This window comes from Solanum dulcamara, chromosome 4 (genome assembly GCF_947179165.1).
Source record: "Solanum dulcamara chromosome 4, daSolDulc1.2, whole genome shotgun sequence".
In the NCBI taxonomy this organism is placed as follows: domain Eukaryota; kingdom Viridiplantae; phylum Streptophyta; class Magnoliopsida; order Solanales; family Solanaceae; genus Solanum; species Solanum dulcamara.
The window spans coordinates 58,644,830-58,669,037 of record NC_077240.1 but is presented as its reverse complement, the minus strand read 5'-3'; the positions used below and the strand labels follow the sequence as shown (position 1 = coordinate 58,669,037).

At 36.5% G+C, this 24,208-nt stretch overlaps 1 protein-coding gene across 1 annotated transcript; it reads left to right on the top strand.

Moving 5' to 3' along the window:
- The first annotated feature begins 13,860 nt into the window (after positions 1-13,860).
- LOC129884274 (uncharacterized) lies at positions 13,861-14,884 on the top strand. Its single transcript, XM_055958597.1, has 3 exons — positions 13,861-14,020; positions 14,122-14,197; positions 14,590-14,884. The coding sequence occupies exons 1-3, from the start codon at positions 13,861-13,863 to the stop codon at positions 14,882-14,884; spliced, it is 531 nt and encodes a 176-aa protein (XP_055814572.1).
- The last annotated feature ends 9,324 nt before the right edge of the window (positions 14,885-24,208 follow it).

Sequence of the window (24,208 nt, the reverse complement as noted above, 5' to 3'; positions counted from 1 at the left end):
AGGTTCATGAGAGGAATTACCCAACTCATGACCTTGAGCTGGCAGCTGTGGTATTTGCCCTTAAAATTTGGCGCCACTACTTGTATGGAGTGCACGTTGATGTGTTCACCGATCATAAGAGTTTACAATACGTCTTCAGCCAGAAGGAACTTAATCTGAGGCAGAGGAGATGGCTCGAGCTACTCAAGGACTATGATATGAGCATCTTCTACCATCCAAGTAAAGCTAACATTGTTGTTGATGCTCTTAGCAGGTTGTCTGTGGGTAGCACTGCCCATCTGGAGTAGGAAAGGAAAGAATTGGTGAAGGAGGTACATAGGTTAGCTCGATTAGGAGTTCGTCTTGAAGAGAACAATGAAGGCGGAGTTAATATTCGGGATGGGTCTGCATCCTTATTTGTGACAGAGGTAAAAGAGAAGCAAGACCAAGTTCCAATCCTTCTCCAGCTGAAGGAAGTTGTTCACAAGCAATAGGTGATGGTTTTTACCAAAGGGGGAGACGGTGTGTTGAGGTACCAAAATAGATTGTGTGTACCCGATGTCGATGATATTCGAGAGAGAATTATGGCTGAAGCATATAGTTCCAGATACTCTATTCATCCTAGCTCTACGAAAATGTATCATGACTTGAGGGAAATCTATTGGTGGAATGGGATGAAGAGACACATCGAGGAATTTGTTTCCATGTGCCCGAATTGCCAACAGGTTAAAGTTGAGCATCAAAGGCCATATGGGTTAGCTCAAAACATAGAAATTCCGGAATGGAAGTGGGAAATGATCAACATGGACTTTATCACAGGCTTGCCGAAGTCCCGGAAGCAATGTGATTCGATTTGGGTGATTGTGGACAGATTGACAAAATCAGCTCACTTCTTGGAAGTTAAGACTACTGACACCGCAGGGGATTATGCAAGGTTATACATTCAGGAGATCGACAGATTGCATGGGGTTCCCTTGTCTATCATTTCAGATAGAGGAGCTCAATTCACCTCCCAATTCTGGAGATCCTTTCAAAAGGGACTGGGTTCAAAGGTGAACTTTAGTACGGCCTTTCATCCCCAAACGGATGGCCAAGCGGAGCGCAACATTCAGAAATTGGAGGATATGTTGAGAGCTTGTGTGCTTGACTTCAAAGGAAATTAGGATGATCACTTACCTCTCATAGAGTTTGCATATAATAATAGCTATCATACAAGCATTCAAATGGATCCTTATGAAGCTTTATATGGGATGAGGTATAGATCACCCATTGGGTGGTTTGAAGTTGGTGAAGTTGAGTTGATTGGGCCTAATTTTGTTCACCAAGCCATGGAGAAGGTGAGAGTTATTCAAGATAGGCTAAAGACAACCCAAAGCCGCAAAAAATCTTACACCGATGTGAGGAGGAGAGACTTAGAGTTCAAGGTGGATAATTGGGTTTACTTGAAAGTGTTACCCATGAAGGGTGTCATGAGGTTTGGAAGGAAGGGGAAGCTTAGTCCCCGATACATTGGTCCTTACCAGATTGCGAGGCGGATTGAGAGTATCGCCTATGAGTTGGAGTTACCCCCGGAGCTTGTCTCTATTCATACGGTATTTCACATTTTGATGTTGAAGAAGTGCTTAGGCGATCCCTCATTGGTAGTCCCCATTGATAGTATTGGAATTAAGGATAGCTTATCCTATGAAGAGGTTCCGGTTCAAATTCTTAATCGCCAAATTCGCAAATTGAGGAACAAAGAGATCGCCTCAATCAAAGTCCTATAGAGAAATCAGTTTGTTGAGGAAGACACATGGAAAGCGAAGGAAGATATGAAGTCTAAATATCCCCATCTATTCATGCCTACCGATGAGAATGTTGGAGGTAATGCCTACTTTCTTGATTTGAATTCATTTGTGCATTTTGGGTTTGGATAGTAAGTTAATTGAGAATTTGATTAGTTGATTGGCTAAATTCCGATTGTGATTTGTACCTAGATTCTATTCTTGGTTTACTCTTCATTCGAGGATGAATGATCCCAAGGGGGAGATATTGTAACACCCCCCAAACATTTTTCCCTAAGATTTGGACCTTTTTGTATACGTGTAGGGTCGAACTCGATTATTGTGAAGTGTATGCATGAGTTAGGTTGAGTTCCCAAGTATTTAAAGAGTGTTAGAGGTGATATGGGATCATAAAGTATCCCTAGGACCAAGCTAAGTCCAAGAATTCGTTGTACCTAAGTTTTAGAATGAGTTCGTGTAAGGGGTCAACTTCTAACAACCCTATCTTTTGTAAGACGACAATCTGGGTGGCCCATGACCTATTAAATTAAAGGTCTTCGAGTCTTCTTTCCAACGCCACAAAGATCGTAATTTTTGGAGTTCGGAGTCAAAAGTTATGACTATCCTAAGACGAACTAGCACGGTAGGAATTTCAGGCCTGGGTTGCAATGGCTGGAAATTTGGTCTTGGCGCCACAGTGGCGCGATGCGCCACTATCGCACCAGGAACATGCCTCAGTAGTTTGGCCCCTGGCGCGGCGCGCCACTATGAGATGTGCAGGGTTTTCAAGCCTATTTTCCAGAACCTAGAAAACTTGGGCTTGGCGCTGTAAGGGCGTGACGCGCTACTATCGCACCACAAAACAACCTCAGTAGTTTGGTCCTTGGTGCGACGCGCCACTATCAGATGTGCAGGTTTTAAGCCTAAATTCGGCTTGGCGCTGTAAGGGCGCGATGCGCCACTATTGCGTCAGGAGCGTTTTAGCCTATTTTCTAGATTTTCTGAGAAAGGGCAATTTGGGTATTTCTCCAAATTATATATACATCCGTCTTGAACGGTTTTGGACCATCTTTCAGTCTCGCTCTCTCTCTAAATGCCCTAACATTTCCCTCTCTCCTTCTTCTTCTCCAAATTCTTCTCCAACAAAGAGTGCCTCCAAGAGCTTCAAGAATTCAAGCCTTCCATTGGAGACCCAACATCAAGGTCTTCTTCAAAGTCTTCAATAAGGTATGTAAGGCTACCTAAAACATGGGTTGAGTCCACCCATGTGCCCTACATCTTCCTTGAGATTTATTGTTCATAAGAATGAAGTTTATTGATAGATTAGGTCCAAATAGGTCCTTTTCATCTATTACCCTAATTTCTATTATGTGGATGTTGTGGAGTCAAGGAAGTTATGTGCTTCATGTTGTTATGAGTTGATTGAGATGAGAGGTCGAACTGATGTTGTTAATTTCTTAACTATGTTGATTATGATAAAGAATGTTAATTTTCTTAAATATGCTGTTTATCTTGAATTATTGATTTAAAACCTTGGAGTTGTAATGAATCCCAAATGATTTGTTAAATGAATAGAGAAACAATTGGATAATGCATATTTAATCTACTCTTGAAAGATATAATTGGGATTGATCGGATTGTATGATTGGGAGAGGTTTGATTGTGATAGAGTTGATGAGTTGACAAGGTTGTAAATGAAACTTGTCGATATGATTTGATTGAGTTGATTGGATGGAGTTTTATGAGCATTGAGTCTTGGAAGGAGTATCGAGCACCAAATCGGGTAAGAGTATGTAATAACTCGAATCCAATAACTACGTCGCCAAACGTAGGAGGGGATTGAACTGTTAAAGTTGGATGCTTCCCCAAATACATTGTCCTTACATTATAGGACTTGGTTGGATTGGATCCATGATTGGTTGATTCATTCATACCCTGGCAAAGTATGAACGGACGCGGCAACAACGTCGGTTTGTTGTACTATCACTGGCTCATAAGTGATGGTTGTCGGATTAGAGAAACTCCCATATAGGTCTTGATAGTACTCTGAGTCGGATTGAGTTGAATAGTATGTGATTGGTCCCGTCTAAACCATATTCTTGTTTAGACTTAGGACACTGGATTGAGTTGTTATTTCTCTTGAGTTGAGATTCCGAGTTGATTTGATTCTTCCTTGATATTTGTTTCTTTCGGCCATTTTACATACTCGTACATTCCATGTACTGACGCCATTTGGCTTGCATTATTTCATGATGCAGAGATAGGTACTCGAGATCATCAACCGGCGCACAGTTGAGGATCCCCTTACTTCCAGTCAGTTGGTGAGTCCTCCTAGTTTCCGGAGGATACCGAGATTATCTTTATAGCTTTGCTTTGTTTCTGTTATTTTGATTATTGGTAGCCATGGACTTGTCATTGGCACCTCCCAAATTGTTGATAGAGGCTTCATAGACTAGAGTGTGAGAATGTTGGTGTAACACCCCTCAAAATTTTTCCCTAAGATTTGGACCTTTCTTGTACACAGGTAGGGTCAATCGTATTTATTTCGAGGTATGTGCTTGAGTTAAGACGCGTCCCTGAGAAATTGAAGGGTGTTGGAGGTGATGTGGGGTCACAGAGGACCCCTAGGACCAAGCTAAGTCCAAAAGATTCATCGTGGTTAAGTTTTAGGATGACTTCGTGTATAGGGTCGACTTCTAATGACCCTATCTTTTGAAAGACGACAATCTGGGTGGCCCACGACCCACTAAATTAAAGTTCGTCGAGTCTTCTTTCCAACGCCACCAAGAATGTAATTTTTGGAGTTCAGAGTCAAAAGATACGACGATCCTAAGATGAACTAGCATGGCAGGAATTTCATTTTTGGCCTGGGTTGCAACTGCTGGGGAAATGGCCTTGGCGCTGTAAGGGCGCGACGCGCCACTATCGCGCCAGAAACATGCCTCAGTAGTTTGGTCCTTGGAGCGATGCGCCACTAAAAGTTGTGCAGGGTTGTTCAGGCCAAATTTCTAGAACCCAGAAAATATGGCCTTGGTGCTGTAAGGGCGCGACGCGCCACTATCGCGCTAGAAATATGCCTCAGTAGTTTGGTCTCTGGTGCGGCGCTCCACTACGAGGTGTGCAGGTTTTAGGCGTAATCGGCCTGGTGCTGCAATGGCGCGATGCGCCACTATCGGGCCAGGTGCATTTTCGCCTATTTTTCAGAACTTTTAAGGAGGGGCAATTTGGGAATTGTTCCAAATTATATATGTATCAGCCTTAGCATATTTTGGGATCATTTTCAATCCCTCACTCTCTCTCTAAAAGCCCTAGAAACCTATCTCTCTCTCTCTTCTTCTTCTTCTTCTTCTTCTTCTTCTTCTTCTCCATTTCCAACAAGAAGAGTTCCAAGAGCTTCAAGGTTTGAGTCCTCCATTGAAGACCCAACCACAAGGTTTTCTTCAAATTCTTCAAACAAGGTATGTAAGGCTAACCTAAAATATGGATTGAGTTCTTCCATATGCCCATAGATGTGTTGGTTAAGAGTTGTGAAAGAGTTGCACCTTCTAGAAAGGGTTTTCTTGAAAGTTTTCCCTAAACAATGGAATGTTTTTAGATACAAATGGTTGATTGATGATTTTAATGACTTGAGTTACTAAATAGTTATTTTTCATATTATTAACTACAAACGTATCTTTGTATATAGATTTATAGGTATTGACGACATTCTTGAGTTGAGTTTTGTTGAGAGTATGGGTTCATGTTTCATTCACATGAACCCAAGATGAGGTTTCCTGTCATAAATGTCTTGAGGTTGAGATGGATAGTTGTGTGTATATATGTATTGATTGGAATGAAAAGAAGGAATTGGTTAGTTAAGAATGTCCCTTTGCTTCTATAAAATGAACATAGGACAAAAATAAGGATTTTGGAGTAGATATTTGATGATTGATGTGATGATAATACTTGACAATGATGTGATAATAATGTTTGATGATGATGTAAATGATAATATATGATGATGATGTGATGATGATGTTTTGATGACGATGTGAGTGATGACGTGAATGGTGCTTATTTAATATGTGTAGAATGATTGATGAAGAGGTGTATTGATGAGGATGTTATGTGATGGAGCGGATTGGAGTCTAATGTGATTATGTGATATGTGATTTGCATAATCTGAGTTGATTGGAGTCTTATGAGTATTTTGGAAATAAAGGATCTTTTGAGAAGGAGTTTTAAATAAATAATTTGTGAGCATTTTTGCACAAACTATTTATAATAACAAAATTTAGAGTTGATTTGTTGGCTCATGGCCTTTATTCTTTGAGTTAGATTGATGTTTGAGTTGCCCACCGAATATTCTCTTTATTTTCTTGTCTTCCACTGATTGAATGAATGAACGAATGTGTGATCAGGCTATGTGGTTCGCTTGGGAGCGAGAAATGGTTTCTGAGTGCCGGTTACGTCTAGGGTACCCTCCCGGGGCGTGACAAACATGGTATCAGAGCACAGAGTTTAAGTGTCCTAGGGAGTCTATGAAGCCGTGTCTAGTAGAGTCTTGATTATGGGTGTGTTGTGCACCACACTTATAATCAGGAGGCTATAGGACATTAAGAATTTGTTTTCCTTCTTTCATATTCTGATTTAGTGCGATAGAGTTTAACTCTATGAATGTTCCCTTCTAATTCGTGCGTTGCTCAAATCCATTTGACTACCCCTCATACTCAAGGTAGTTGAAACGATAGATATGAGATTCTTGTTGATGAGTTAGGATAAAGTCTTGAGGAAGGGAAGAGACGGCACAAGGCTTGAGAGGAGCCGATTACTGTGCTTAACTCTATTAATCTGGAAGATTGTACTCTCATTCGTATGGATCGTGCGTTGAGTCAAAGCGAGATGTATCCTAGAATCTTATCCCTACATCTTGATTCGAATGTTATCTTCGAGGGGGAAGTTGTGTATCTAAGTGATAAGTGTCACCATCCGATGGAGTGTAATCTGAGGCATGGAGAGCTATGGTTGATAGGATGATTGTAGAGTTAGAAAGAGGGAGTTAGAGGAGTAGAACTGAAGTAGTAAGAATGGTGGTTGATTGAGGCCTACAACTAGAGTGGAGTATCTATAGGGTGAGTAATGAGGTGTAATAAATGATTGTGACAGTTCTAGTTTTAAGATTTTATTTAGTAGGCTTGACATGACATATGCAAGAGATTAGGATATTAACTCATGAGGAGTACGTGTCATGGAAGGAGAGGTATATGACCCTCAAATGTAAGTAGTGAGTTGAGGCTAAATCATTTAGTGAGAAGAGGCTTAAGATATGTATATGAAACAGTATAGATTTGAATGAGGTTCTAATTGTGATTCTCTTTGAGTGACTAGTTAGTGTCCTTTAGTTGATGCCTTTAAGCTAAGGGGGAGATGATGGGGTAATGAGCCAAAGTAAGTCTTGAGTTTCCGATAGTGATGGATTGGCCAAGATGATAGTGGACGGAGTTGAGCGAGAGTAGATGAGGGAGAGTGAGTGCTTCCCGATTGTGATAGTTGTGTTGTACTTGTATAGTTGAGGATAAATGTATGGAAGAGGAGTGAGATGAGACCTTGTGATGAGCAATAGATAGGTAAGAGTATGTTAGTGTGTCTTTGGGAAAGAGCTCATACAATGATGAGGGTATAAGTGTTAGAGTAAGCATGACAACTCTTAGATGTGAGTGGCGTAGTTAGAGTGATAAGGTTGAGTGTATGGTTGTCACTGTGAGAGTGATGGTAGTAGACTAATGATTACATCTGGGGGAAAGATTGGAGGTACGTGAAGGGTGTTATGAGGCTTGGAAAGGAGAGGAAGTTCGGACACCGATATATTAACCACATGATATGGTGAAGAGGATTGGAAATATCGCTCGTGAATTGGAATTCGACGGTTGAATATGTAGATGTTTGAATGATTCGGTTGATGGAGTTTCGATGTTCTATTCGTGCCAAATGATGAGAATGATGAAGGCGATGTCCCTATTCCTGAGTTGAAATGATTTGTCTATTCTTGAGTTTGAATAGCCAATTGTCTAAATTGCTCGATTGGTTGATTCGATCGAGTTTCGATTTTTATTCGTGCCTCAATTCCACCATTGGTTTACTCATCATTCGAGGATGAATGATCCCAAGGGGGAGATAATGTAACACCCCTCAAAAATTTTCCCTAAGATTCGGACCTTTCTTGTACACGGGTAGGCTCAACCGTATTTATTTCGAGGTATGTGCTTGAGTTAAGACGAGTCCCTGAGAAATTGAAGGGTGTTGGAGGTGATGTGGGGTCACAGAGGACCCCTAGGACCAAGCTAAGTCCAAAAGATTCATCGTGGTTAAGTTTTAGGATGACTTCGTGTATAGGGTCGACTTCTAATGACCCTATCTTTTGAAAGACGACAATCTAGGTGGCCCACGACCCACCAAATTAAAGTTCGTCGAGTCTTCTTTCCAACGCCACCAAAAATGTAATTTTTGGAGTTCAGAGTCAAAAGATACGACGATCCTAAGACGAACTAGCATGGCAGGAATTTCATTTTTGGCCTGGGTTGCAACTGCTGGGGAAATGGCCTTGGCGCTGTAAGGGCACGACGCGCCACTATCGCGCCAGAAACATGCCACAGTAGTTTGGTCCTTGGCGCGACGCGCCACTAAAAGTTGTGCAGGGTTTTTCAGGCCAAATTTCCAGAACTCAGAAAATATGGCCTTGGCGCTGTAAGGGCGCGACGCGCCACTATCGCGCCAGAAACATGCCTCAGTAGTTTGGTCTCTGGCGCGGCGCTTCACTATGAGGTGTGCAGGTTTTAGGCGTAATCGGCCTGACGCTGCAAAGGCGCGACGCGCCACTATCGCGCCAGGTGCATTTTCGCCTATTTTTCAGAACTTTTAAGGAGGGGCAATTTGGGAATTGTTCCAAATTATATATGTATCAGCCTTAGCACATTTTGGGATCATTTTCAATCCCTCACTCTCTCTCTAAAAGCCCTAGAAACCTATCTCTCTCTCTTCTTCTTCTTCTTCTTCTTCTTCTTCTCCATTTCCAACAAGAAGAGTTCCAAGAGCTTCAAGGTTTGAGTCCTCCATTGAAGACCCAACCACAAGGTTTTCTTCAAAGTCTTCAAACAAGGTATGTAAGGCTAACCTAAAATATGGATTGAGTTCTTCCATATGCCCATAGATGTGTTGGTTAGGAGTTGTGAAAGAGTTGCACCTTCTAGAAAGGGTTTTCTTGAAAGTTTTCCCTGAACAATGGAATGTTTTTAGATACAAATGGTTGATTGATGATTTTAATGACTTGAGTTACTAAATAGTTATTTTTCATATTATTAACTACAAACGTATCTTTGTATATAGATTTATAGGTATTGACGACATTCTTGAGTTGAGTTTTGTTGAGAGTATAGGTTCATGTTTCATTCACATGAACCCAAGATGAGGTTTCTTGTCATAAATGTCTTGAGGTTGAGATGGATAGTTGTGTGTATATATGTATTGATTGGAATGAAAAGAATGAATTGGTTAGTTAAGAATGTCCCTTTGCTTCTATAAAATGAACATAGGACAAAAATAAGGATTTTGGAGTAGATATTTGATGATTGATGTGATGATAATACTTGACAATGATGTGATAATAATGTTTGATGATGATGTAAATGATAATATATGATGATGATGTGATGATGATGTTTTGATGACGATGTGAGTGATGACGTGAATGGTGCTTATTTAATATGTGTAGAATGATTGATGAAGAGGTGTATTGATGAGGATGTTATGTGATGGAGCGGATTGGAGTCTAATGTGATTATGTGATATGTGATTTGCATAATCTGAGTAGATTGGAGTCTTATGAGTATTTTGGAAATAAAGGATCTTTTGAGAAGAAGTTTTAAATAAATGATTTGTGAGCATTTTTGCACAAACTATTTATAATAACAAAATTTAGAGTTGATTTGTTGGCCCATGGCCTTTATTCTTTAAGTTAGATTGATGTTTGAGTTGCCCACCGAATATTCTCTTTATTTTCTTGTCTTCCGCTGATTGAATGAATGAACGGATGTGTGATCAGGCTATGTGGTTCTCTTGGGAGCCAGAAATGGTTTCTGAGTGCCGGTTACGTCTAGGGTACCCTCTCGGGGCATGACAGTTGGATTGTTCTTTTGAGTAGTTCTATTAAAGCTGTTTGTTGATTTGATAGTTGTTTGGCTTATGAATAGTATTCATGTGATTGAGTCTTCCACAGAGAGAATGTAATTAATGAAAGTGTGACTGGACCAGGTGGTTCGCTTGAAGGTCAGAAATGACTTTCGAGTGCCGGCCACGCCTAGGGTACCCTCCCGGGGCGTGGCACCTATACTGGAGGTAAAATTAATAAAACATATTACAATAAAAGTTACAGATCTTTACGCTGATTCAACAAAGAATTACTTATGCTAAAAAATTATACTTTAAACTGTGGTTGTAGGGGAAACAAAGGACAACTTATCCACAACATCTATTCATAAGCTGCAGAAAAAACCTGACCGCATCTACTGTCTTGCCAGGAGGTTTGAGTATGAGCCACCAACATTTTGCTGCGCAAATGGATACATTACGTTGGCACCTAACGAAGTTGAAGAGGACTTATACGCATTATTTACACAAGAGACGGAAGAAGCCAAGTTTTTTCGGAAAAATATAAGAGCGTATAATGGCATCTTTGCTTTTACATCATTTGGAGTTAAGCTCCATAAAGGACTAGCATCCTCAAGAAAAGGAGTGTACAGCTTTAAGGCACAGGTCCAAATATATCACGATCTACCTTCTTTAATACCAAGCGATGACAGACCACATTACTTTCAGTAATACTTTTACGATACCGACCACGAATTGGCCAACAGAATGCCAATACTACAAGATGCAAATTTATCAGAGGAAGTCATGGGGAAAATAATGAAAATAATGGATCAAAATCCATATGCAAAATTCTTTTCACAACTTAAAGACAACTTGAGCTTTCAAAACATAGAAATGGGCATAGCTGCAAATGCTTCTTTAGATCAACGGGCTTATAACATATCCTCAGTAGATCAAGTTGCGGCAATTTGGGTGGATGGAAATAATCCAAATATACCATTTGAAAGAGATGTTGTTGCACATGAATATTCAGGAAATAAACATCGAGGAAAATATTATTATGGTTGTTATGACCCGCTTCAGTATCCATTGATTCTACCCAAAGATGAAGGAGGTTGGAATCAAGGAATAGTGAAATGCCGCAATCCAAATAGCAGCATTCATACATACGGGACAACAAGCCCCAACACAGGGTCTCGATCATATAACAATGCAACAGAGGTTTTGGCCAGCGAAGAACAAGATATGACGTTTACAAATTGATGTTGAACAACTAACTACAGACGCCAAAAAAATAAACAACAAACTTACTAAATCACACAAATACTAACCTAATATGCAGAGGATATGTAACAGAACAAATTGAAATAACTACCACTTATGTAATTTCATTAAAAATTAGGGTCCTATGTTAACTGTATACAATTCACTGTAGCTGGAAAATTGAGACACTTACGTCCAAACTAATTTATTGTACATGAATATATTCATAGGCATGTGATGGTACGTAGGATATTTGCATAAAAGGACGTCCATACTTTACTACTAACAACACTCTAAAGTAAACTATATAAAATTCTTTCTAGGTGTGCGACGCGAAACAAAAGGTTGTGTTTCCTGTAGAGAGTACTACTGTTATAAACTACAAGTCCGTACGGATGAGAAATCAATATTGTTACTATGTGGAAGATTCTTGCAGAAATTTGTGGTGGACATGTACATAAAATTAGAAACCACCAGACTTGATTATTTTAGATTAGAACAATCAAATTTCCGAAGGGAGATATTACAAGGTATCGTTGATAGTGTTATGGCAGGATAATGTACAGGAGACAAGGTCGGACAAAGGGTGTTACTCCTGGGATCATTCATCGGAGGTCCGAGGGATATGCGACGACGCTATATGGATGGTATGGCTCTGGTTTAAGATTTTGGAAGAACAGATCTATTTATCACCATGACCTGTAATTACAAATCGGCAGAGATTCAAGAAGAACTATGTATGGGACAAGTCTCTCAAGATAGGCCAGATTTGGTGACCAGAGTGTTTAGGAAAAAATTACAAGACCTTAAAGATCAATTATTCAAAAAGAAATATTCGGACCCACACAACACATGTTTTTGTGATCGAATTCCAGAAGAGAGGCCTACAACATATACACCTACTTCTAACATTTAAAGAAAGTCATAAAATAAAATCAGCAGATTAGTATGACAAATATATTTCGACAGAATTACCCGCTAAGGACAAGCAACCAGAATTGCATGAATTAGTTATCAGATATATGATACATGGACCTTGCGGTACAAGGCGCCAATCAAGTCCTTGCATGAAGGATGGACAATGTAAGTTTCACTATTCCCTAGCAATTAACAACACAACAATACAAGGAAGGGATGGATACCAAATCTATAGAAGAAGAAATGATGGGAGGACAAGTGAGGTTCGGGGAATGAAGTTGAATAACCAATGGGTTGTACCTTATAATCCATATTTGTTGAAGAGATATAATTGCCACATTAATATAGAGGTCTGCTCAGGAGTAAAAGCAATCAAGTATCTGTACAAGTATGTATATAAAGGGCATGACAAATGTGCCATTTACATAGAGTCTGATGATGGAGATAAATATATTGATGAAATTAAAAGCTTCCAAGATGCACGATTGGTGTCACCACCCGAAGAACTTTGGAGAATTTATGAGTTTAAGTGAAATGCAACCAGCAGTTATTAACCTACAACTACATCTACCCGACAAACAATCAGGTACTCCCAAATATATTGTCAGATACTTTAAATACAAGTCACGGTTGTACAACAAATAGATGAATATTAATATTAAAGTTATGTTACAAAATGTAGTGTACTACTGGAAGAAGCAAAATCTACAAAATATTGCGAGCTCCCAGTTTGTCAATCAAACTATGCTTACAGAGTATTTCAAGATGTGCTCGATTGACGTTGAAGCTCGAAATTATCTATACAAAGAATTCCTAGAGCATTATGTTTGGAACTCCCATAAAAATTTGGAGCAAAAGAGAATCACGCTCCGTGATTGGCCGAATAAAAATTTGTAAGATGATACACTAAATTATCTGGTATGTTCAACTATAACTTTACCTAACTACGATGACCATTATCACAGCTAATCCTAGAGAAGGTGAAAGGTATTACGAGAGACTATTATTGAATCAAGTCCGAGGACCAACATCATTTCAAGACTTACTCACCGTTAATGGAATACACTGTAATACTTTAAAAGAACCAGCCCAGGAACGTGGTTTATTAGAATCTGATAATAGCATTTTGGAATGTTTACACGAGGCAGTAATCTTCACTATGCCATCAGCTCTTCGAAGTCTATTCGCCACTATTTTAGTACATTGCAACCCAAAAAATGTGAGAAGTCTATGGGACACATATTACACCGATATGTCAGAAGACTTTCACAGAATTCATGCCAATTCACCCAAGATAAAACTCCAGAGTACCTTGAAAAGTATTAATTCATACTTGGAGAGTATGGGAAAAAGTGTTGCAAAATTTAATATGCCCCAAATAAGTGAAGAATTGCATCGAAGTGTTACCTGTGAATGTAGAGAAATAATGGAAGAAATGTCTATAAAGGTGTCGCCTGAAGATATGGATGCACAATCAAAATTGAATCAACAACAAGCCCAAGCTTTCCAAAACATATTGCAATGAGTCGACTCAAGAACACCAGGATTATTCTTTGTGGACAGACCGGGTAAAACTACAAAAACATTTCTATATTGGGCATTGTTGGCAAATGTGCGATCCAGAGGTCTGATAGCATTGGCATCCGCAAGTAGTGGGGTAGCAGCAACAATCTTAGCAGGAGGCCGTACAGCTCACTCAAGATTTGAAATACCTTTACAAGAAAATGAATCAACAATGACAAATATTTCAAAATAAGGAGGCGGCGCTAACCTAATTAGACAAGCAAAATTACTAATATGGGACGAAACACCCATGGCTAAGACACACACAATTGAAACAGTTGACAGAAGCTTCCGTGATATAATGGACAACAGTATACCTTTTGGTGGAAAGATCATGGCATTTGGAGGTGACTTCCGACAAGTTTTGCTGGTGGTTCCTAAATCAACCCGTGCAGAGACAGTGGATGCAGGTTTGGTGAGGTCATATTTGTGGCCTTTAATGGAAAAGATTCATTTAACAATCAATATAAGAGCAAGAGCAAATCCAAAATTAAGTGACTTCTTGCTTCAGGTTGGAAACAGCGAAGAAACAACAATACAAGACAATTTAATACAACTGCCTCAACAAATGCTGGTCCAACAAAGTGGTCAGCGTAAGGCAGAAGAATGCTTGGTAAGGGAAATATTCCCCTCGCTGCAAGAAAATTACAGATCACAAATGTTTTTAACTGAAAGGGAAATCTTAGCAAGTAGAAATGAATTTGTAGATAATCTAAACGAACTATTAATTACTCAATTCCCGAGGGAAAGCAAAACATATATCAATTTTGACTCAGCGGAAGATGATACCAACAACTACTATCAAGAGTACCTGAATACATTAACACCAAAAGGTCTACCGCCACATAGGTATATCAACAGGCCCATTCTTTCATTTTCATTCGAATGATTATTTAACATGAACTAGCAAAAACGTATGAAAAACATAGGTCAGCAAAAATACATAACAACTAATGTATATTTGAATATTATGTGTTAGGTTAGTTTTGAAAAAAAATGCACCTATTATGATGCTGCGGAATCTGGACCCATCAAATGGATTATGCAATGGGACACGATTGATTTGTAGAGGTTTTGACAACAATGTCATACACGCCGAAATAACAACGGGACAATTTACAACAAAGCAGATGTTTATACCAAGAATCAAACTATCACCGCCTGAGAATGAAGGACATCCATTCAAATTTATTCGCAAGCAATTTCCAATACGTCTATACTTTGCAGTGACGATAAATAAAGCTCAAGGACAAATAATCCCTAATGTTGGATGACGCACCCTATTTTCGAGCGGGTCAAAATAGTTCGCAACATAAAAGTGGTTATGCCTCTGATTTTGAAATTGTTTGTTTAGAGTCGCCACCTAATTTTAAGGAAAATATTAGGAAAACCATTGTAAATGTAAACTCTGTTTTGATTTGCGAAACCTGTGAGATTCTAAATAAGGGTTTTAGTTACTCGAGGGGAAGGTATTAGGCATCCCTCAGAGCCTATCCAAAGATAGTCCTTAAATTTAGTTTTAGAAAAATGATTAGGGATATTTATTCATTTTTGTTTTGTTTTAGAAATATTAAGAAGAAAGGTTTTATTAAATTAAAAAAATATAGTGAAAATATAAGGTATGTCATATATATACATCTTATATATGAATGACCCAAATTTAATAATAATATATTTATTGTGTAAATAAATAATAAATAATATACTTAAAATATATAAAAATACAAATGTATATTTTAAAATCATTTAAATAATTAACTTACTTAATTTATGGTAAAATAAATGTCTAGTATTAGCAAATGGTTATTTTATTTGTAGCCACAATAGAAAGAAAAAAAAATGAATAAGATAATAGACAAGTGTAGATATATGAATATATAATATGTTGTAAATCTAATTTGGGTGAAATCTCTAATAAGATTAAAGATGCGAAAAATCATTGAGTTTTAAAATATTAAACTTCCCCAAATACAAACAAAAATATTTAAAAGTCGACAGGAAATAAAATTATCTACATTCTTATTTTTCTTCGGATCAGCGCCGGCTCATTAATCGGAAGACAAAATATATAAAGTTTTTGTCATTTTTCTGCTCGGGTCAACTTCCATCATTTCCGAAGGGCCTAATTACCCCTACCCCTCTTAAGTTTATTTATTATTATAATCCTAAAGCGATCTAAAATAAATAATAACTAACGTCCTAAAGCGTGTCTATCGACCCAACTTAATGTCCAAGAGGCATTGGATATACTATTAGGGTAGGTTTTAGACCAAAGAAAATATAGGCGTCCTAATTAGACCCATCGTCAAACAAAACAGATAGGACAAGCAGTTAGCACATAAAATCTCAAATAAGCCTCTAGATTAATTAATTAGCATGCTTGAAAACACAGATAAGTTGTGAAGGTCATAATAATTATGTGTGTGCATATAATCAGACGTAGATATTGTAAAATATAAAACTTGAATAAGATAGACGATAAATTTCATTATTTTAATATATGAAGGCAATGTTAATTACAAAGGCGATTGTAATAAAGAAGGCATGCTTGATAATTTTAGTTATTAACTAATAGTATTTATAAATCCTATTAATATGAGTTAGTTAATAACATGCTGAAGATTTATTAAAATACTATAGATATGGTTTCTAAATGAAATGAAAATTTATTAAAAATGTAGACATGGCCTCAAAATGGAATAATACAATAAATATTTGTTAGAATCTTATAGACATGATTTTTATACATAATAACGTCACATTACAGGGGATATGATTTTAACCGGCAAAATTAATTTTTATCTATGAGTATGATTTCTACATGAAACAATGTTCTTAAAATATTTACAATCAAAAGATATGCTGAAATTATTATTTAAACCTATGAACATGATTTCTAAAATATAGAAATATGATGAAATATTTATTAAAGGCGCAGAGACTATAAGCATGATAACTACAATAACTCGTGTGAGTTCTTCCTAATATTTAGAATACATTTTTTACTACTTTGCTGAAAATCTTGGATAAAGTTTATAAATATGGAATAATATGATTTTAAATAAAGAGAATGTTCTAATATAAAATTGATTAATTAACAATTATTCAAATAGTATGAGGATTGGTAATTTTAACTCAAACGAGGCAAGATTTTGGGCATATTATTACTTCATATGTATATTTAAAGGAAGTTCAAAACATTAAACTAGATGACACGTTTTAAATGCATAACAAGGATAGTAAATTAAGATTTGGTCTTTCATCGTCCTAACAAACATAAAATCAAACCTTATTAACAAACTATTGCTTTAAATTAGATCTAAACATGATATTAATGGCATGATTTCTAAATTTTATTAAAACTATAGGTATGATTTATGGATTGACAACACACTACATTAGACATGATTTCTATATGAATCAATATAATGAAAATATTTGACATCTTATAAGCATAACTTAATTCCTATAAAAATACTAAAATATTCATTAAGTCCTATAGACATGATTTGCTATATGATATTCAACATAAAATCTCATGTACATGATTTCCAAATGACTAGCATGTTAAAAATATTAATTAAAATATTTAAATATGATGTAATTAAAATTGTAGATCCAATGAACATAATGTCTACATAAAATGACATTTAAATCTGAATATGATTATTACTACATTCAAAATTATTTAGTAGATCCTACATATATAATGCCTAAATAATTAATATGACAAAGCTATTATTTGAAACTATATTCATGGTTTTAGTCTTAAAGTACAGGTTATAATGTGGAAATATCATCAAAGTAATTATTAAATGAGATTTTTCATAAACAAAGATAACACATAAAAATAAACAAATTATTTTTTAAACATGTATGATGATAAATGATATTTAACGAACTATTCTTAGATCATTTTTATTGTTATTTTTATATATATATAAAGTAAACATCTTGTAAAACATATAAATTTTTATATCGTGAATAAATGGACCTAAGCATGTGGAAATGAGTAGTATAACTAGATCACATGCATTCAAACACATAAATTTATGATAAACTAAAAAATAAATAAATAAAGCAAGTAGCAAGTATATCCCCTCCCCATATATTTTCCCCAATTTTCATTATTTATATAGAGAGTTACTTACAAAATTATTACAAAACCGCATAGAGAAGCAAATAAATAAAGTAACATAAATTATAAATAAAAAAATCGAAGTAGAGTAATAAAATTTCAGATCTCCGGTCCAGGCGAACTCTTCATGTCTTGAACTTTAAAGTTCAAATCCTGCTTAAAGCATAAGCAAAATACAAGCAATATACAAATATGTAGCGATATATCATGATTATACAATCTTACTACAACAAAGCAAACAAACAAAGCAAGAACATATTTCAAAATAATAAACTAATATATTGAAGAAAATGGGAACTAACCTGGATACTTCATGTATTTATTTTGACAAGATATAATATGTAAGAATCTAAAGTGAAGACAGTACAATGAAATAGGAAAAGAAAGTACTAACCGGTTAATATGAGTTTTATGTCAATGAAAAAGCGGTAGCAATATCCGAGATCCAAACAAGTTGAAGTAGCAAAGAGGCAAAAGAAAGAACTCAAAAGCAATTAAGTATTTTTGTTAAAGCGCTATCTTGTGTTCTAATGTATTTTGTTTTTCTTATGTGTTTCGTCCCTTCTTTTTTTTTTGTCTGTTTGTTGTCTTTTCTCTCTGTTTGTTCTCTGTCTGTTTTCTCTTTCTTTCAAATGAAGATGTGAGTCTCCTTTTTATAATGATGGAATATGTTCTATAAACAAGAAAATCAACAATAGTAGCTTCACTATTCTTAGTCAAAACTTTTTCAAATAATTCAAACAAAAGAGCAAATATTTCAAAAGGGGTACAAAATTTCAATAAAGTCAAATAAAATTTTCAACAAACAAATCAATTAAGATTTCAACAATGAAATCTATCAAAATTCAAACAACCAAATGAAAAAGTCAGAAAGAACAACTCCATTTGTCAAAAAGAAGTCTCAAATATCATGCCAAGAGGGACCTACTCTCATTAATTGTAGAAGAAACTAATTATAGAGAATAAATTAATTTCAACGGGAAATAAATTATGACTACAATTATCAAATCCAACCATCAACTTAAGGCAAGAATTATCAATTCTAACAACAAATCATATTCATACTGCTGAAAATTTTAATGTTTCAAACTGGTTGTTTCAAAATAAATCAAGGCAAAAGGAAATATCAATCTACAATCTAAGCAGAGGACCAATTCAATATTAACAAAGGGAAAGAAATAAATAAATAGCTCCACACAACTCGCTACAAATTCTTAAATTTAAACATTTAAAGCCACAATAATTTGAAACTCGTAAAGTTATGCAATTCAGTACATTTTTTTTTTAACACAATCAAGCCTAGATATGATTTTCCACTTATTGAAGAAACATATATGATAATTTACATTCTTAAAGACATAAACATACAACTCAACTCTAAAATCCGAGATAAATAGGCATGGTTAATTGACCAATTGATCACATATCAGTGAGTATGAAATTGAAGAACAAACGATTTAACCACCAAACTCACATCACATACAAATTAATAATTAAATGATTTGAATTTAATGGGATACAAACATATCATAGATTTTGCAATTTTAAGATTTTTCATATTAGACTCTTTGAATCATAACCATAGGCAAAATAAAAAATATGTTCAAAACAAAAAAAAATGAGATAGATGGCAATCAAACTTTAAAGAAACGAACCTGGACGGATCTGTTAAGATCCGTCTTTAACAAACCAAATCTCAAAGCTTCTAGCAAACTAAGATCTGTCCATGGTGGTTTTCGAAGTTGGTGGTTCTCGTCTTCGTCGACGGCGAGAAGAGAGAAGATAGGAGTCATCGATGGAGTCGCTGCTGCTGTTCATCTCGTCGGCGTCTGTGCGTGAGGTCGCCGCTGAGGAGCTGCTGTCCGTGTTCGCTTGGAGGTTTCGCCGGTGGAGAGGTGACGGAGCATAGCGATGGCTGCTGCATCGAGCAGCTGGCGGCGCAAAGGGGCTGCTGTCGGCGCGGTACTACTGTTGCGCATCGTCGCCAGTGGTGCTGGACACGTCGCTGCGCGTGGCGCTGCTGCAGTTCGTCATGGTCGCTGCCAGAGAAGGAGTTGTTGGGCAGCAGCTCGCTGCTGCTGGTCACTGGAAGTGAGGAGGTGCGACGATGGCGACGCAAAGAAGAGAAGAAGAGAGCAGCGAAGGGAGAGAGCGTGAGAGCGGCGGTGTTGTGAAGCGGAGAAAAATCGAGAGAGAGAGGGAGGCGGCGGCCATGGCTCTTCTTCTCTCTTCTTGGAGAAGATGACCCCCCAAAAAATCCAAAGGCCAAGTTTTGTTAGGGCTGCTATTTAGTAATTAGAAATAGAAAACGTAATCTTAGCCGTTCATCAATTTTGATGAGCGGTTAGGATTAAATCTTGATATTTGATAAAGATGGGATGGATGGATATGATTAAAAATGGATTCAAGATTTAAATTTGGGTGGGTTATTTAGTATAGATTAAAATGGATTAAATAAAATGACTATGCTTAAAATAAAATAGAGGAAAATTGAATAGATAGTCATCTAATTAATAACGTAATATATATATATATATATATATATATATATATATATATATATATATATATATTGAATAACTAAAATCATACACTTCATCAAGTAGTAATATTATATATATAAAGTAAATATGCATGTACATACTATATAAATACATGCGTATATATACATATATATATATATATATATAAATACCACATGCATATAATATGTACAAAAAATAGATGTGTAACATAAACAAGTAAGAATATATAATAAACTTAAATAATAACCCTTTTATATACATATACACATAAAACATACTAAAATAAACATGTAATACGTATATATTATTATGAATAAGTAAAATTATAAAATAAACTTAGTAAATAATATATTTTTTTATATAAAGAAAATACTCATGTATATACTATACAAATATATATATATATATGTTGCAACGTATGCACACTAAAATAGATGTATGACATACGTACTAACTAAAATCTACAATAAACTTAAATAAGTAATAACTTTATATGCATATGTATATAAGTCGTATTAAATTAGGTATGCGATATGCACAAATAAATATGAATAAGTAAATTGATAAAATATACTTATTTCAGTAATATTTTATATGAAGGAAATACACACACGTATAATATATACTAAATAAATGTGGAAAAAATATTTGAATGTACAAAGCTTGTTATTTTCATAAACGATAAAAAAAATGATGTTAATAATATTAACAAAAATAAAAAAAATAAATATTATAAGCTATGAAATCCAAAATATATGATTTTTATTACTATTATTATTATTATTATTATTTGGTAAAAACTAAAAATAATTAACTTTATACATATATATATATATAATTCAAGAAAATAATTTAAAAAAAAATGTCTATCTATTAAGATAGTAATTCAAAAAATAATTATAGGTCGGCCAAAATTGGGTGTCAACAGCTTGCCCCTTCTTTGCTTGGGAATGAGGGATGAATTGACGAGCAAAGAAATTTGACGGAGTAGCCGATTTTGTCCGACCGATGAGACAACCTTAGAGGAACCTAATAAAATGAATGGGAGTTGAAAAAATATTGCAGCCGATACTTCAGTTTCAAGTTGCCTACATATCTCTGGTTATACGAGAATCAGGCCGTGTGTAGTTCTGGATTGTAGAATCACAACAAATTTTGATCGAATTCAAAATTTGCCCCAGTGTTGGATTATGGTGACACCGAGTTCTTAAGAGTGATGAACGTATGAGGATGTTAGCACGAATAAAATGAATATGATCACGCTCGAACTGAGGTTATCAGCATATTCTAGTATGTGGGAAATGAGGTTGGAGGTAATTCTAAGAAATAAACTCGGAATGAGAAATGCTCCATAGTAATTTCTACTAAAGACCTATGGTAGAGAAAAGAATGGGAATTTTCAAAATAAATTGCCCTAGTATTGAGTCATGGTGATGCTGAGACATGAAAAGTAACGCCTGTATCCGGCGGTGTAGAAATTGTAAATGTAACGCCTGTATCCGGCGGTGTAAAACTGTAAAGTAACGCCTGTATCCGGCGGTGTAGAAATTGTAAATGTAACGCCTGTATCCGGCGGTGTAAAACTGTAATGTAACGCCTGTATCCGGCAGTGTAAAATTGTAATGTAACGCCTGTATCCGGCGGTGTAAAACTGCAAAGTAACGCCTGTATCCGGCGATGTAAAACTTGTAAATGTAACGCCTGTATCCGGCGGTGTAAGACTTGTAAATGTAACACCTGTATCCGGCGGTGTAAGACTTGTAAAGTAACGCCTGTATCCGGCGATGTAAAACTGTAAAGTAACGCCTGTATCCGGCGATGTAAAACTTGTAAATGTAACGCCTGTATCCGGCGGTGTAAGACTTGTAAATGTAACGCCTGTATCCGGCGGTGTAAGACTTGTAAAGTAACGCCTGTATCCGGCGATGTAAAACTTGTAAATGTAACGCCTGTATCCGGCGGTGTAAGACTTGTAAAGTAACGCCTGTATCCGGCGGTGTAGAAATTGTAAATGTAACGCCTGTATCCGGCGGTGTAAAACTGTAAAGTAACGCCTGTATCCGGCGATGTAAAACTTGTAAATGTAACGCCTGTATCCGGCGGTGTAAGACTTGTAAAGTAACGCCTGTATCCGGCGGTGTAGAAATTGTAAATGTAACGCCTGTATCCGGCGGTGTAAAACTGTAAAGTAACGCCTGTATCCGGCGGTGTAGAAATTGTAAATGTAACGCCTGTATCCGGCGGTGTAGAGATTGTAAAGTGATGCCTGTATCCGGCGGTGTAAAACTGGTAATGTAAATTTAACTGTAAATGTACGACGTTGTAGTATGCATGCTCCTGATCGAAGAAGTTTGATGGGGTTTGCTATGTACACCCTCCAAATGGTAGAATTTGGACTATTTGGTATATACAGCCTCCAGATGTCGAAGTTTGGACGATATTTGTTATATACAGTCTTCAGACGACGGAGTTTGAATGATGTTCGCTATATACAATATTCGGTGGATATATACAATCGAACGGTGATGGATATATACAGCCTCCGGTCAGCGGAGTTTTGAATGGTGTTAGATGGCGTTCTCCAATCGAGGGAGCTTGTTTGACGCAGTTAGACGATATTCTCCGACGGAGGAGTTGTTGACGAGGTTAGAAGATAAGCTCCAATTGATGGAGTTATATTTGACAAAAGTAAACTATCCTATTTATCATATGGGCCCCCCTTGTCTTCAGTATTTTGATCTGGATCTCGATCGTACCTGCAAAGATTTAAAGGGAAATCCTTTAGACAGCACATCGAAGTATAAAGTATTTCTGATAAATAAAGTAAGGGAAGAATATTTTGGCTTATGATTTTGGAGAAGTCGAATGGCGTCTGCAGTCATCCTCTAGACTTGAGGTTGTCTTCCTCGATCTTCTGTTTTCCTGCGCTCAAAGAAAATTTTAGTTTGGGAGGGGGTGTTGATTTGTATCGACTCGCTGATTCAGGCCTCGTCACTGGGAACCTCCAATACCTCTATAGTCCGTCCGTAGTATCTTAACCTAGAGACTTAGTAGGTGGAATAGTAGAAAAGCATTTTTTATTTTTATTTTTTTTTTTAAAAAAATAATAATAAATAAATAAGAAAACAAATGAATAAAAATAAATAAATAAAAATAATAGTTTGTTTTTAGACAAAAGAGTATATCATATATATATATATATATATATATATATATATATATATAGAGAGAGAGAGAGAGAGAGAGAGAGTAATCCTGGATCATCTTAAGGTTATGACATGATTTGGAGTCCATCATGCTTCTCCATATCCAAATGTAATCTTTCTTGTAGTCTTGTCTTGTGACGATGCTTCTCTTGATTTATTCGCGAGATCCTTCACGTTCTAATGATACCTAACTAAAGGAGAGTTTTCTAAGGTATGACCGAACCCTTAAGGTTGCCTACGTATCCAAGTGGAATTAGGTCAGGACGTAGTTCGAGTACAATAGAAAAGTTAAACTATAAAGGGACCGAATCCGGCAAGGATTGCCTACGTATCCCGCTGAGGGAAGTCAGGTCGAGCGTAGTTCTAAATACATGGAAATGATGTTTTTGGATTTTCTAAAAGAGGACCGAACCCGATGTGGGCTGCCTACGTACCCCACCGTGGGAAGTCAGGTCGAGACGTAGTTCTGTTTACATGGAATGTAAGAGTAAAAAAAAATGAAAGCTAGTCTTGATGTCTTCAGATGTAGTACTTCTTGATGGAGTCTGAGTTGATTGGCTTCGTGCTCACTGTACCGTCCATTTCTGCCAAGATTACTGCTCCTCCAGATAATACTCTATGAACCATGTAAGGACCTTGCCAGTTTGGTGCAAATTTTCCTTTAGCTTCTCCTTGGTGAGGAAATATCTTCTTCAATACTAATTGTCCTGGTGTGAACTGTCGAGGCTT

What these genes read in the sequence shown, in the direction of transcription:
- LOC129884274 (XM_055958597.1), top strand. Translation starts at nt 13,861, where the DNA reads ATGGCTAAGACACACACAATTGAAACAGTTGACAGAAGCTTCCGTGAT. An exon ending in TGCAGAGACAGTGGATGCAG is followed by an intron (nt 14,021 to 14,121) that starts GTTTGGTGAGGT and finishes TTCTTGCTTCAG; the next exon opens with GTTGGAAACAGCGAAGAAAC. An exon ending in AATGCTGGTCCAACAAAGTG is followed by an intron (nt 14,198 to 14,589) that starts GTCAGCGTAAGG and finishes ATTATGTGTTAG; the next exon opens with GTTAGTTTTGAAAAAAAATG.